Genomic DNA, 15700 nt, shown 5'->3' with positions numbered 1-15700 from the left:
AGAGGTCTGACCCTGTCCCGCTATGGCTCACTGGCCATCAGCAAAGACAAGATCACGTCTGGCAAGGTCTGCATCCTGGTCTAAGACAGATGACCTTGATGGCTGTAAATATCCCGGAATAGCCACTCTCCTGGTGGCTCCTTCTCCTTCTCCTGCTCTGAGAATTCTGGAGAATTCTGGAGCCACCAGCCTGGGTGGGTTCTGAGGTCCCTGAGTGGCATCTAGTCTCCTCAGTGCCCTTTTCCAAGGGTAAGGAAGAAGCTGCCCACGAGGATGGGGAAGAGCGCATCTATTTTTAACTTCCTGTCTCTGGCCAGCTCCCAGGAGTCTGGACCCTTGGCTCCCAGGAGTCTGGACCCTTGGCTCTGGGGCTGGACGGCCTAGATTGGGTTTCAGGCCTCACCTTCTGGCCTTATTTCTCAGGTAATCCAACCAGGCTGAATCACAGACACATTGCCAAGGCACCCAGTGGCTGGGGCAGGGCAGGTAAAAATAACCTCAGATAGGAGAGCTGGGGATTGAAGCTCATTGATGTCCCCTTTGTCCAACCTCTGCCCCTGCCCTGGAACCTGAAACCCTTTTGACTCTGGACATGGCTTTTTATTCCATAATCAAAGAATTCACCTGAGGAAGTGATCTATCTGGTGGGGAAATTTTATACTAAGGTGTGAATGATTGCTATGAATGATGCTGTCCCATTCTGCCCCGATTCACAGGCGTGGCTGCTCTTACCCCCTTCCGGTCACTCCTCAGCCAGGTCTCCTCTCCCCCAGGCTGTCAGGAGGGTACCCTCCTGAGCTAGGAGCCCCTGCCAGGTCCTCACCACCTCAGGAATTCCTCTGCTGAGAGGAAGTGGGGGTGTGAAAACTAAGTAGTAAACCTTTGATTTTCAAGGAAAGGAGGTTGGAGAAAGGATATGGTGGAGGTGCTCTCCCTGCTCTGCTCTGTTCCTCATCATGCCCACCCATCCAGGGCCACCAGGCATAGAGACAGGGTTAGCTTACACCGTCGGCCCACTGAGTCCTCGCCCGAAACGTGTCCAGTTGGTCCTATCGTTGCCCCCCGGCCACACCCAGCCCCGCCTGCCCCCAGGTCCCGCACTTGCAGCGGCCGTGCACCGGGCCTCCGACAAAGTGTTTCCCCTGGACGATCAGGCAGAAAGACCGTCCCGGTGGCCTCACGTGAGGGCTGGGGCCACCGGGTGGCACGTGTCCTTCCGGAAGCTTGTCTGGCATGCCAGGGGCTGTTTAATATTTACTGAGTGCTCCCAGAGCCGGTGAGACACCCGCCCCCGGAGCTCGCTCTCTGCCCTGGCGGCTGTATCACCGGGCCAGACACGCAGCCCGATTTCGCCATCTGAAGGCTGCACTTCCCCGGCTGAGCCAGCAGCCCGGCACCGCGCCCGTCCCGCTGAACCTCAGACGAGAGCACTGAGCTCAGAGCTTCCCCGGGAGTCAGTGAAGCCAGGCGCGGCCGCAGCGGTGAGGGTGAGGAGGTCTCCGGGTAGATGGCAGCGGGGACCGGCAGAGGGTACGCACCCCCCGGGGGCCGGGGACCCCTGGGAGCTGGCAGGTGAGCTGGGCTCCTGCGCGGCACCCCCCCCCCCCCCAGAGTTGCTCGCGCACCCCACCTGCCAGGGGCCTGAGCCCGTCCGAAACCCGCCTCTCCGAAGGCTGCAGCCCTGCCCGCCTCTGCCCGCCTGGCATGTCAACTTTGTGGACGGCCTGCTCGAGGAGGTGGGTGGTGTGGCCTCAGGCAGGGGGAGGGTGGAGGGAGGGCAGCCCCTTCGAGGGCCTGGATATTTATTATCTTACTGATTTATTTATATTTTAAATTTATGTATTTAGTTTGAGAGAGAGCGCGAGCAGGGGGAGGGGCAGAGAGAAAGGGAGAGAGAGAATCCCAAGCAGACTCTACACTGTCCGTGCAGAGCCCGACGCAGGGCTCGAACTCACAAATCATGAGATCGTGACCTGAGCCGAAGTCAAGGGTCAGATTCAACCAACGGAGCCACCCAGGCGCTCCTATTGTCTTCTTTAACTTTGACACATACGGAACCCTTGTCCTTTGCCGGGCACTACTCAAACCCCTTTACATTTATTAACGCATACAGCAACGCTTTCCCCGGGCCCTATTTTACAGATGCGAAAACTGAGGCACAGAGAGGTTCGTTAACCTACCCAAGGTCACACAGCTTGTAACTGGGGTTACCGAATAGAGACACGGGCACCTAGCTGCAGAGCCTGTGCCGGCTGTCCCACCGCCTCCCCCAGCTGGCATGGCAGCTCGCGGGGACACAGCTTTTACTTGCTTTGGTCTCTGTTTTACCTCCAGCCCCTTGAATGCTGGTTGGTGTGCCGTAAGTGCTCAGTAAATGTTTGTTGAGTGAATGATGGTCTCATGACTGGTCTATGGGGTAGGCACTCTTCTCTGCCCTTTACAAATGAGGAAACTGCGTCTCTAGGAGGTTAAGTACCTATGACCCCCGGGGCTGGGATTTGTCCATGGGTGGTTGACCAGGAGCTTGTGTCTCATGAGACGACATAAGCTCCCAGCGTGGCAAGTCCCCTGCTCCCCCCGATCCTTCCTTGCTGCAACATCCCCTAGGACCCAGTTCTCAGGGCGTGGGCAGGGCCGGGGATCGCTATTTCTGGATCGTTGGCATGTAACATGGCGAGGATTCCCGGGGTAGGGAACCCAACCGGAGGGGCGGCCGGGGCAGCTCCTCTCTGCTGAGTCAACAGCAGGTGTCTGTATCTGTGTGTGGAATGTGCCACATCTGGCTGGGCTGGATGTACAGCCTGGCTGCCCGTTCAGCCTCTTGGGGCTCCGGAGTGAACTTGTCAGGCCTGCCGAAGGAGCTGGAAGCTGTGTCCTGCCTGCCCCCTGCCTGGCTCTCCAGACCTCAATCCTCCCCTCTTCCCGGGGACGGGGAGTCTTCGAGGGTAGGACCCCAGGCCCTCGGCTCCCACCATGGTGCCTGATTCGCAGAAAGCCCCTCTGTGAGTGTTTGAGTGAGTCGGGGGGTCCGGTTCCCTTGATTTGGGGCCGCAAAAGTGCAGCAAACTCTGAAGGGCTCCCGGGGAGATGCATACCTGGGTTTCCAGCAGGAGGATGTGCCCCGAGTGAATCCCCTAAGACGGTGGTCCTCAAAGCGTGGTCCTTGGACCAGCAACACTGGCAGCACCTAGGAACGTGTTAGAAATGCAGATTCTCAGGCCTCGCCCCAGACCTGCTGAACCTGAGACTGGGGCCTCTGCTGAGAGGGCTCGGCAATCTGAGCCTGGGTCCTCCAGATGATTCTGAGGACCCTGAGGGAACCCTGCCCCTTGCCCCCAGAGGGGTGGTTCAGATCCCGGGCTGGGAATCTGCCCATGTTTGGGTTTGGGTCCCAGCTCTGTCACTCACGTGATCTGGGGCAAGTCACTTCTCTGAGCCTCCGGTTCCCTACCTTGCAATGGGGTTAAAATCGATGTTTATTTAAAGCTCCTACAGCAGGGGTGGGAAGCAACAGACACTCAGGGGGCACCTTCTATCCGGGCACCGTCACGATGCTCCCGGATTGTCATCGTCCAGGTCTGTGAAGCTGGGAGCTGACCCACTCCTCCCCGCTCCCCCTCCTCGGCTCCCACAGGGCGGGAAGGGTCTCCTCACTCTGTTTCGGTCAAGCCTTCTCCTTGCTGTCCGCCCAGCATCACACACAGACTGGACCGCGTCCTCCCCTCCACCCTGACTCACTGTCCCCCGATTCAGAACACCCTTCTTGGGACGACCCTTCATCCTGTTCTTCCCTTGAGGTCCCGCTGAGCCCTTGGGCTCCCCCAACTCTCTCTTCTCTAGTCCCCACGACACACTGTATTTCCCTCATCCCGTTCAGTTTTTACTGAGCACCTACTGTTTTCCAGGCTGTGGGCGCAGGGACAGATACAGATGGGATGTGATTATCATAACGGTAGCAAACATTTATTAGGCACCCACTGCCTCCATTGTGCCGAATGTTTCCCCTGGTGTCTCAGAGAATTCCCAGCACTGCTCTCTCATTTAGGGTCTATTGTTTTCCCATTTGACAGATAAATAACTGAGGCTTGGGTAGTACCTCAGTGTAGAGGTGAAGTACATTTGACAAAAAAACAAATAAAACTGGTTATTCCCCCCTGCTCCCCTCCCCCCTTCCTGCTCGTGCTCACTCTCTCCCCCTCCCTCCCTCTCCGTCTCTCCCCCTCCCTCCCCCTCTGTCTCCATCCCCAAGGAACCTTAGAGCACAGGTTGAAGCAGGCTCCTCAGTGCACCCGAGAGGAAGACAGGGAGGGAGGCAGCTGGAAGGAAAAGCTAGAAGCTTCTTTGAGAGACTGACCCAGACGTTCGAGTGTTATTTCCACTCTTGTTTCTCCCGTGAGAAGGGAGTCCTGAAGCCACGTCTGGTGCAGGGATACCTGGGAAACAATGTCTTTAAGAGGACGGACGGAGGCAGCCCTGGTCTTGCACTTAGTGGACGAGGCATAGGATTCTAGAAGGGGCTTAGGTGCCAGTGAAACCAGCCCGGGACTGTAACCCTGTACTACTGTAATCAATCCTGAAATGCTGGTGTACCCCTCAAGGGCTGAGAGACACAGCTGTCACTGCTGGGAAACATCAGTTCTTTTTTTTTTTTTTCCTTAAAAATTTTTTTTTAGTGTTTATGTTTTTAAAATCTTTTTAAGTTTATTTTTTTTTTTTTGAGAGAGAGAGACAGAGAGAGTGTGGGGGGGGAGGGGCAGAGAGAGAGAGGGAGAGAGAGAATCTCAAGCAGGCTCTGCACTGTCAGCACGGAGCCTGACGTAGGGATCAAACTCATGAACCATGAGATCGTGACCTGAGCCGAAACAGAGTCGGACGCTTAACTGACTGCACCATCCAGGCGCCCCAAATGTTTATTTATTTTTAAGAGAGAGAGACAGAGTGTGAACAGGGGAGGGTCAGAGAGAGAGAGGGAGACACAGAATCTGACGCAGGCTCCAGGCTCTGAGCTGTCAGCACAAAGTCTGACGTGGGGCTCGAACCCACAAGCTGTGAGATCACGACCTGGGCCGAAGTCGGATGCCCAACCAACTGAGCCACCCAGGTGCTCCTGGGGACATCAGTTTTTAAGATCATTCAGTCCCCAACCCCAACTCCAAAAGGCTTAGGCAGAAAAGAGAACCAACTGGTTCATGTAAGTGAAATTCCACGGGCAGGTCTAGCTTCAGGCATAGCTGGATCCAGGAGCTCATGGTCGTGTGGAATTGGTCTGCCTCCACCTGCTCCTCCCTGTGTTGCCTCCATTCCCCCTACATGATGCAAAGGAAATGGCTGGCTGTTCCAGGTGTATGTTCCCCCGGAATAGCAATGTCAGAAGAAAGAATCCTTTTCCTGTCTGTGAATCTGGAACCAAACTCCTGGCAGGGTTACTGGACAGATTTGTGTCCTGTGCCTCTCCCTGAGCCAGGGAAATGGAGTATGTTGACTCCAGGCCTGAGACATGCATTTGCTTCGGAATGCCTGTGTATGTGTGTGCAGGTGTGTGTGTGTGTGTGTGTGTGTGTGTGTGTCTGTGTGTGTGGTGATTTGTCAAGCCACCTCCCTCCAAACCACATGCATGAACAGCGGAGTTGGGGAGGGGCCCCGGAGGAAAACTGGGGTGTTAGTAATAGAGGGAGAGGCGTGGGTCCTGTGCAGGCAAAGCTAGCAAGTGCCCACCCACGGGAACGTCCCACGGCTACGATTTGGCCTCCCAAGTAGTTTTGTCCGACGGACAGACCACACTGAGCCGAAAACACTGGCATTCGGGCTGGAGAGTCCCGGCCACTTTCCTGAGCTCACACGGCTCGGCGGTGGCGGGGCGGGACTCAGCCAGGCCTCCTGACCGCCCCGGGCTCTGGCCACCGGTCCCCCCCCCCCCCCGGCCGGGGAGGGCTTTGTCCGGATCCCAGCCCTGCCCCTCATTCCTTCTCACAGAAAGTCCATCCACGGGAACTCCGTGAGAGCTCGAATGCCTGCCAAATCCTCCAAGATGTACGGCACGCTGCGGAAGGGGTCCGTCTGCCCGGACCCCAAGCCACAGCAGGTGAAGAAGATCTTCGAAGCACTCAAGAGAGGCCTCGAGTAAGGACCAGTGTTTGTTGCCCCTGAAACGTGCGTTCTCTGCCGCTTCTCCGCTCTGCCTCTCCTCAGAGAACACGGTCGGGTCTTGTCTGCCAGAGGCCAAGGAGGGAGCTCCTGCAGTCCACAAGCGCGTCCCGGGTGCAGCCACGCGCTCAGGCCCACCCTTCGGCGCTGGGGACACAGTGAACGCCGCGGGGGGGATGCTGGCCTCAGGGAGCTTATGGTGGAGAGGGGAGATGGCCAAACAGAAGTGACGTAAGCAGTAACAGAACTCCCAGCAGCCCCGAGTGCGCGGAGGAAGGCGATGGAGAGGCAGAGGAGACCCACCAAGGAGGTCCCGACGGTTGTGCTGGGCTCTGGGAGATAAGCGTCCCAGGCAGGGGGAACAGCGCGGGCAAAGGCCCTGAGGTAGGAGAATGTAGGGCAGGAGGCCCAGGTGGCTGGATTTGAGTGAAGGAGAGAGTTGGGCTGGCTAGCTGGGCAGAGGCCAGAACAGGAAGATTCGGTCACTGACTCCACCTATTTTTTTTAAAGTGTATCTGTTTATATTTTGAGGGGGGTGGGGAGGAGCAGAGAGAGAGGGAGAGAGAGAGAAAATCCCACGTAGGCTCCACACTGTCAGTGCAGAGCCCCACGTGGGGCTCAAACTCACAAACTGTGGGATCACGACCTGAGCCGGAATCAAGTCAGACACGTAGCCGACTGAGCCACCCACGTGCCCCACTCCATGCGCTTTTCTTGAGGGCTAACGGAGGGCCAGGCACAAGGTGTGGGAGTGAATAAAACACGGAAACCCCTGCCCCCGTGGAGCCTCCTAATGGGAGACAGACAATAAACAGGGCAGAAAAGCAAAATACAGAAATAGGTCAGATGGTGGGAAGTACCATGGTAGAAAACAAATCAAGGTAAGGTGTGGAGCTGATTTTGAATAAGGGGTTCAAAGAAGGTCTCGTTTAAGAAGGTGCCATTTGAGCAAAAACCTGAAGGGGTGAAGGAGTGAGCCCAGCAGGTAATGGATAAAGAACATTCCAGGCCGAGGGAGCCACATGTGCAAAGGCCCTGGGGCAGGAGCATGATCAGAGCATTAGGGGCATAGTGAGCAGGCCGGCATGGGAGCTGAGAGAGGGAGGCAAGGGTGAGGAGGTCTGGGGGCAATGGGGACCAGATGACATGGGGCCCGTGAGCACTTAGTGTTCACTCTGGGTGAGCTGGGTTCTGCGCGGGGGGTGGGGGGGGGGGAAGGGTGTGGTCTGAGTTCAGTTTTAACAAGACTCTCTGGCCGTACGTGGAAAATGGGCTGCGAGGGGCGGGGAGGCCTGTAAGAAGGTCACTACAAGGGTCCAGGTGGCAGACGATGGCGGACTTGACCAGGTGGCAGCTGGGTGGGTGGGCAGGGGACAGGGTCAGTTTCAGGATACATTTTGAAGGTGGAGCAGACGGGATTGACTGAGGGAGGGACTGGGGGGAGAGAGAGGAGAGAGAGAGGAGAGAGAGAGAGAGAGATCGTCCAAGTGGAGATGAAAAGAGGTAGTTCGGGCACAAACCCGAGGTTCACGGAAGAGGTCAGGGCTCGAGAGAGAACTGTGGTTTCAGTGCAGTGTTGCCCCGTGAATAAGTCACATGGGGGGGCCGCCACGTAGCCCCTCCAGGTTCCTCGACTCCGTGACACCCAGTCCAGGGGCCTCCTCTCTCCCAGCAGCCCCCTTGCTGCTGTCCCAGCCCCGTCCCCACCGACCCCTTCTCCACCTGCCACCCCTGCTCTGCTCGTCTCTCCCATGGCTCCCTACTACCCTCGGGGGGGCATTCAGGGTCCTTTCTGACCTTCAACCTTTCTAGACTCTTCTATTATTCACTCCCCGCCTCCACTGGTTCCCCAAATGCCCCATCTGCCCTCCTGTACCTGTGCCGTGGCCCTTGCTGAGCAGCTCCCGGGCAGGGGAGCGTCCGCGGAGGCTGCCGCGCCCCAGGTTCCTCGTTCAGCGCGCATGCGCGTGTCCTGAATCGCACGCCGCCGTTCCTTCCGGCCGGAGGCCTGTCCCACCCTCCGCCTCTTGCGATCCTGCCCTGTTTCTCACTAATTAATAGCAGTGACAACAGCAGCAGCGGCATCTCGCCATTGAATCCCTGAAGAACGCTATCAGAGAGCCTCCTCACCTTTTCCCGGAGAGGAAACTGAGTCCCAAAGAGGGGACACAGCTCGTCCAGGATCCTACGGCCAGGAAGCAGGGAGTGGGGCTCCGGGGCCAGTGCCGACCCGCCCTCTGTCCGCAACCCTCCCCCACCCGCCCCGGGCTCCGGGGAAAGGTCACCTGCCCCCCCTCGCCAAGCCCTGACCGCCAGCCCAGGGGACATCTGTCATCCGCCACCCACGGGGCGCACCGCACGCCCCACCTGCACTGGCGCGGAGCGGGAGCTGGGGCCGGGTGCCTGGAGCCTGTCTTCAAGGGGCGCATCTCCCAGGACCGCTCTGGTGATTCCTGTAAGGACCTCACGTTGGAGACCGGTCTGGGCTCACTCAACAGCACCCCCTTCTTCCTGGGGAGCCCACCCCCTGAGTGAGCTGCGGCCTGGCAGATGGTGGTGCAAGTGGGCCCAGAGAGGGCGAGTCACCTTCCTGGGGTGGCCTAGTAAACTCTGATGAAGCAGGACGGGGCCTCACTGTGGCTCTCGTGTGCAGACCTCACGCTTCACATCTAAGGCTCTTTGGCTGGAAAAGAACGTGAAGCGTCCCCTCCAGCCACACAGCTCTCTCTGTGCGTCCCAGAATGGGTCTTCCAGCCCCTCTCTGGTCCTTGGCCCTACACAGGCCGACAGCAGGATGGCCTGTCTTCGTCCGTGAGGGAGGCGGGCTCTCGCTGACCTCCCCGTGGGCTGGGGTGAAGAGGGCGGCCTCCGGAGGCCACTGCTGCTTTCAGACGCGGGTTCGGCCTCGTCCCTGCTGTGACTCTGCGCTTGAGTTATTTGCCAATTTTCAGGGTCAGTTTGCCCATCTCTAAAATGGGCATAATAACAATAGCACCTGTCAATGGAGAGGTTCCTCATTCTGCACAGCGCTGGGCACACAGCCCCCAGCGTGTGGGGTCTGCAGGTTGAGCGAGCTGGGGCCCGGCTTCCGGTGGGCGAGACGGCGCGGCCCCTCTGACCGCTGAGCCGGCTCAGAACCACCTCTATTCTCCGAGCCGGCAGCTGGGGCTGCCTCCACTCCGGAACCCTGGGCACCGGGCCGTGTCTTTCTTCTTCTTCTTTGGCTACTTTGCAAACTCCTCTTCCTCGTTCTCCTCGCAGGGAGTATCTGTGCACCCAGCAGGCCGAGCTGGATTACCTGTCAGGGCGCCACAAGGACACCCGCAGGAATTCCAGGCTGGTGAGACCTCTCCCTGCCCCTTCCCGCCCGAGCAGCCTCCCTGGGGTACAAAGACGGACTCTCCCTCACCCCCCCTGCCCGCATCACGGGTGTAAATCTCAGTCCCGGAATTTAACCTCACAGACTGTTGGGAAGCTTCTGCCCTCCCTCCTCCCCCCTCCCCCTGCCCCCTGCCTCAAGATTCAGGAGTCCACAGTCTCGGGCAGGGTCCACCTCCACTCTCTGGCTCTAGAAGTAACTGTGAGGTGGGCAGCCATATAAAGGCTCATCCGTTTTCGCTACTCCCTTTTCACAGATGGGCACACTGAGGCAAGGGAAGGCGTGGCCGCCCTGGGGCCGCACAGTGGGCTGACGGACGTGGGGTCCCGCCTCCCTGGACGCTGCTGCTTCTTGACTTTTCCTGCACAGTTACTTTTCTTTCCAAAGCCTCGGGAACTTCCCCATTTCTTTATTTCTAACACGGAGTTTTCCTCTCATAACCGCACATGTATCGTTTCTCATAAATGCATTCGTGGGAAAGCACACACTTCTGGAGGGTTTGATCCCTCCCTCCTTCCAGCCTCATGCCGCTCTCCCCTCAGTCTTCTGTGTCCCACGCTGTTCGACCCCTGAGGACAATCTGGTGGTTCACCTTCCACAGTTTCCTCCCCGGTCCCATCGTCATGTAAACATCCATACGGGAAGCGCATGGAAGGTTTGGGTCAGTGTTAGAAGAATGAAGTCACAATTCTCCCCGCTCCCCCACGTCTTGCTTTTTCTCCCCGGTGAAGCTCCAACCTTGTAGAAACGCCTCCAGGCTCAAATAGAGTGATTTCAGCTACTCGGGCGAGCTAGGGCCTATTTGGAAATAAAGTTTATCAGCACGGGCCACACCCATCACTGACATGTGGTCTGTGGCTGAGTTCAGACTACCATGGTGAGACCATGCGGCCCCCAAAGCCAAAGTTTTATTGTCTGGCCCTTTACACTGAGATTTGCCTGGCTGGCCCCTGGCCCCTGGCGTGGCTGGACCAGTCTGGATTTGCATTTCCCAAAGCCTGAACCCCCAGGCTTTGGGGTGGTGGTGGGGGGGGGGGGGACGCTGGCTGCCTCCTCCACCCCCACTGCTTTCGGTTCTTCTGGCCATGGCTGAAATCACCCCTTAAACAATCAAATCACAGTGACCCCCATTTTGTTGAGGGCTTACCTCATCCTTTGCCCTTCACAGCAACCCTGCGGGGCAGGTGATGTGTTCTGTGGCCACTCCATTTTCCATGAGGAGGTAGAGGCTCAGAGACGTTGAGTAACTGGCCTGGGACACACGGCTGGGAAACACAGCCAGGCCCAGAACTGCCTCACCCAAAGCGCATGCGTTTTCCACTCTTCCCCCTCGGCCTGGAACAGTCTGGAACCGGGCCGCTGACTGCAGGGCCCAGAGGAGGGAGTGGCTGCTGGTTTTCCTACCTCCGAGCTCAGGTGCCCCTGGGATGTAGCCACGTGGGTCGTGGAGGAGCACCCAGAGCCCTGACACCTGTCTCTCCCCACTCTCCTTCCCACAGGCTTTCTATTACGACCTGGACAAGGTGGGTGAGACTTTCTGTCTGCGGTAAGCAAGGTGGGCTCATGGGGGACTGATGTCATTGCCCGCGTTTCGTCCCTCAGGCCATCCTACAGGAGGTTTCCTCCCCAGTTGTAAAATGGGGAAACGGGCTCAGCCACGAGGATGCTGAGGGGCTGGCCTGGCTGGGAGCCCAGTTCTGTGTTAGGACCCGAGGAAGGGGCAGGAGGTGGGGGCCGGGGAGGGGGTGGCCCAGGCTACTTTCAAAGTACCTTCTCTTTTTCTGGGAGAAGCAAACACGCTCTGTGGAAAGGCACATCCGGAAGATGGAGTTTCACATCAGCAAGGTCAGCCTGCCTCCTGGATGTCACGGGGCAGGGCTGGGGCTTGCTGGGCGGGGGGGGGGGGGGGGGGGGTGGCCAAGGAGGCCCAGGAAATGCAAGAGTTGGGCCCTGAGGCAGGGGGTGGGGGGGGGTGGGTCAGGGGGTGGCTGGGCTCCCCAGGATTGTGGGGTTTAAAAGACCGCATTCATGCTCCAGCTCACAGGGTGAGAGACTGAGTCCAACCACCCCACTGCAGAGATGGGAGAGTACAGGCCCAGAGAGGGACAGAGACAGGCCCAAGGTCACACAGCAAGCCCTTCAAGCTTTTACCTACCAACTCTTCCATGTTCTGGCCGGGCAGGATATCACAAACCCACCTCCCCTGTTTTGCAGCCCAAAAGTGGGGCAGGGAGAGGGGAAGCGATGCCTTCGCCCAGCCGGTTCGTGCGCAGGCGTCCACCGGGCGCCGGGCACAGGAGTGGATGAGCGATGTGACCCCTGCCCCCGGGGGCTCACACTCTCCGGGGCAGGGGACCCAGGGCAGCGCGGCCTCTCCCGAGGGTGAGAGTGGCAGGCAGGCCTGGGGCCCCCGCGCCCACCAGCCTGCGCGCCCCCCGCAGGTGGACGAACTCTACGAGGGCTACTGCATCCAGTGCCGCCTGCGCGACGGGGCCTCCAACATGCAGAGGGCCTTCTCCAGGTGCCCGCCCAGCCGCGCCTCCCGGGAGAGCCTGCAGGAGCTGGGCCGCAGCCTGCAGGAGTGCACCGAGGTGGGGGGCAGTGAGGGGGGCAGAGGGCTACGTGTGTGTGTGTTGGGGGGGCTGGACCCCGAGGACCATTGCCATCTGCTCCCTGGGGCCTCCGGCTGGCGGGATCCGTGGGCCCCCCCTTCCCCCACCTCACCGGGCCCAGGGGCCGGCCGTGAGCCGCCTCGTGTGGGGCTTTGCAGGACATGTGGCTTATCGAGGGGGCCCTGGAGGTTCACCTGGGAGAGTTCCACATCAGGATGAAAGGTAACAGACGAGGGTCGGTGGGCAGAAGCCAGTTTGGTGGGGGGTGGGGGGTGGGGGTCAGGCCGTCTTGGGGGTCCTGGGACTTCTGCTGAGGTTGGGGGTTTGGTCAGGGTCCCAGGGGTCCAGGAAAACTTTGGGTTTCCACTCACGTGACTTGTGACCTCAGCCAAGTCCCATCCCGAGGTGGACATGAGGGCCCGGGCCTGTCCGCTGTCCGTCATGACGATTTATCCCTCCCTGAAGGTGATACCCACACGTGGGCAGGGGATCCCCCAGGGAGGACCTGTGGTCCGTGGGGCAGGGGCAGAGCAGGGCGGAGAGATTAGCCTGTCTCTGTTCTAGGCTTCGTGGGCTATGCACGCCTCTGTCCCGGAGACCAGTACGAGGTATGGCCACTCGGGCGTCAGTCCTCAGGGCTTCCCATAAGGCCTTTGGGGGGCGGGAGCTGCTGAGAACCAGGGTCCCAGCTGGGCTTTGTCCCCATCCCCTCCCAGCTAGCAGGAAGGGCCTCCAGGCAGGTGGCGCGGGGGAGGGGCTCCCTGGGGCTGCTGACCCGCCCCTTCTCGGGCCCACAGGTGCTCATGCGCCTGGGCCGCCAGCGCTGGAAGCTGAAGGGCCGGATCGAGTCTGACGACAGCCAGACCTGGGAGGAGGAGGAGAAGGTTTTCATCCCCACGCTGCACGAGAACTTCGAGATCAAGGTGGGTGAGGCGCAGGGGCGGGGATAGGGTGCCCAGAGGCTGGGCTCAGGCGTCATCCACAACTCCCACCCCCTCAGGTGACAGAGCTGAGGGGCCTGAGTTCACTGGCCGTGGGCACAGTGACCTGTGACATCACTGACTTCTTCACGACCAGGCCGCAGGTGATCGTGGTGGACATCACAGAGCTGGGCACCATCAAGCTACAGCTGGAGGTGCTGTGGAAGTGAGTAGGGGGCCGGCCTCCTCCCCAGGCCCCGATGTCCCTCCCCGAGGCTGGCCCCAAACTCCCACCTAGAGGGGACTCCCACCCAGAGCAGAAGGAAGAGGGCCTCGCTGGCTCCTCTGGTGGCCTGACCACACCTTAGCATCCACTTGTGGGCATTCCTGCCCTCACTGGGCCCCACGGCCAGGCTGGAGCCTCTGCCCACCCTCCCTGCCCCCGCCCCTCTGAGTCTTAATTCCCTTCCTTCAACGAACCGCCTATGCTGGCCAGGACCCTTTCCGGTGACCTCCTGGGCTGGGTTCCAGGGAGGAGCCTTGCCCCTCCCCAGGAGGGCTCTCCTCACTGCTCCCACCACCTCATTCCCCACTGGCCCCTGCCGTCCACCAGGCCCCGTGGACCCCAGACCCCACGGATGGGGACGCTCACGAAAACACGTCCTTTCCAGGTTGGGGGCTCTCCATCGGGCATCACAGGTGGCAAGGGGGAGTGCCCATCTGGGGCGGCCGACTCGTCACCTTCTTGGGCCGTTCAGCGAATGCTGGTGGTCTCTAAAGGCTTTGTTTTTCTGTCAGTAGGGCTCTTTTGCCCCAAATGAAGCTTTGTGTTTGGAGAGAATTCTCTTTATTCCCCGAGGCAGGTGCAGCAGGAGCTAAGGGGCTGGGGCACGCTTCTTCCGTTCTGGAGCTTGCTCTGCCCAGTCTCTCCATCTGGCCTGGGGCCACTAGAGGCCGCTTTCTTCCCAGTGAGCCGGGTGAACCCCCAGCCTCAGTGTCCTCATCCGTCCAGTGGGGGCTGCACACTATTCTTTCCAGGGAAGGCCCTCAAGTCTATAGGGTCGCGGGCGGCCCAGCACCATCCGATGCGAGGCTGGGCAAATCCAAGGACACAGGCGTCCTGCTGGCCTGAAGCGTCTAGAACCCACAGAGCAGGAGCCAGGCCTTTGTGCAAAGGAGAGTGAGCCGGTGTCCGTGCGGCAGGGAGGTTACCCAGACCTACTGGCTCCCAGGGCAGGCTGGGTGAGGGCCAGGCTGGAGCCCCAGCTCCCCTGGGAGTATTTCACACACCCACCTTGGCTTCTCAGCCTTACGTGTGACCATGACCGACAGAGGTCCTTCCATAAATGATGGCACCCCTGTTACAGATCGGGATGAGAGGGATGGTGACGTTGTTTATCCAGAAAATGGCAGAACGGAGTGTCCACTGTGCCTCCGCTCAGCTTCTTGAGGGGCCCTCTGAAGGGGGTGTCATTCACATGTCTGGTGGCCAGTCACTGCCCCCTGCCATGGGGCTAAGGGCCCTCAGGGTGGTGAGATGTTCCCAAGGGGGTTGAGAATGTGCACCTGGAATCCCTAGGCTGTGACTGTGACCCCAGGCGAGGCCAGGCCCCTCCCGAACCTCCATTTCCTCTGAAGTCCCCCGAGGTCTTCTCTGTGCTGCCGCGTTCTCCCAGGCACTGACGACACCCCGGCCCTCTGTTCTCTCCTCCAGCCCGTTTGACACCGAGAGCTTCCTGGTGTCGCCCAGCCCTACGGGCAAGTTCTCCATGGGCAGCAGAAAGGGCTCCTTGTACAACTGGACACCCCCAAGCACGCCCAGCTTCCGAGAGAGGTACTACCTGGTGAGTGAGCCTCACCAGGGCAGGGATGCTGTGGTCACCCCAGGACCGTGGGTGGGCGCGACTCCCCAGGGGCCAGCACGTGGGGCTGGGATCGGCAGCCGGGCACTTCCGGTCCCCCTTTGGACTCGTGCTCCCTGGTTTGGGGATCATCCTGGGTGGTGTTCTGTCCTGTTTTCCTTCCTGTCAGCCCTCCATTCTGGGGGCCTCTGGACTTGGTTCGAGGCCTGGCTGGTTCTCCTGGAAGCCTGGAATGGGGTTCTCTGTGTGGTGCTACCACCCCAGCCATAGTCTGTTTCAAAATTAAATTTAATGTACGTTTCCAGTAGGTAATACCTTGACATGGTGTCCAGTAAAACATCTCTTTCCTGTGACCTCCGGGGATCTGGGCCCCTTCCTTAGCACCAGCTACTGTTGTCAACCTCTTCCGTATTCTGGCCATGGTGCGCCCAGCATATTACAGTCAAAGAAATCATACGTGGTCCAGAGTCTGGCTTCTGCAGCCGGAACGGCTGGGTTCAAATGCTATTTATGCCTCTCACCTGCTGTGTGACCTTGGGCAAGTCACCCAACCTCTCTGGCCTTCAGTTTCTATATCCGAGAACTGAAAATAACGGCACCACTGTGGTGAGGTTTTGCAAGGATTAAGTGAGTTAATGAATGAGAAAGCTTTCAAAGAACACCTGATAAAAACAGATGGTGCTTTGGAACATCAGACATTATTATTGGTCTGTCTGGTAAGGGGAAGGGAGGGGGTGCCGCAGAGCGGGGCAAGCTTGGTGTCAGCTGTTCGCTCATTCACAA

At 59.2% G+C, this 15700-nt stretch overlaps 1 protein-coding gene across 2 annotated transcripts in view; it reads left to right on the top strand.

The window, feature by feature from the left end:
- The window catches only part of RIPOR3 (RIPOR family member 3), a 73803-nt gene that overhangs the window by 46007 nt on the left and 12096 nt on the right, over positions 1-15700 (top strand). The window contains exons 1-11 of one of the 2 annotated variants that reach the window (XM_078443954.2): positions 1276-1572; positions 5974-6120; positions 9406-9484; positions 11023-11046; positions 11315-11368; positions 11965-12114; positions 12294-12357; positions 12700-12743; positions 12933-13058; positions 13136-13281; positions 14770-14899. In XM_078443954.2, coding sequence (XP_078300080.2) covers positions 1508-1572; positions 5974-6120; positions 9406-9484; positions 11023-11046; positions 11315-11368; positions 11965-12114; positions 12294-12357; positions 12700-12743; positions 12933-13058; positions 13136-13281; positions 14770-14899 — 1029 coding nt within the window. In that variant the 5' untranslated portion in view covers positions 1276-1507. Of the gene's footprint in view, positions 1-1275; positions 1573-5973; positions 6121-9405; positions 9485-11022; positions 11047-11314; positions 11369-11964; positions 12115-12293; positions 12358-12699; positions 12744-12932; positions 13059-13135; positions 13282-14769; positions 14900-15700 lie in introns of those variants that run through there. The other variant, XM_078443953.2, reaches the window with a different exon arrangement.

The sequence above is a fragment of the Panthera onca genome, chromosome A3, assembly GCF_046562875.1.
Source record: "Panthera onca isolate mPanOnc1 chromosome A3, mPanOnc1 haplotype 2, whole genome shotgun sequence".
Taxonomy (NCBI): domain Eukaryota; kingdom Metazoa; phylum Chordata; class Mammalia; order Carnivora; family Felidae; genus Panthera; species Panthera onca.
This window is presented reverse-complemented; position numbering and strand designations above follow the sequence as displayed.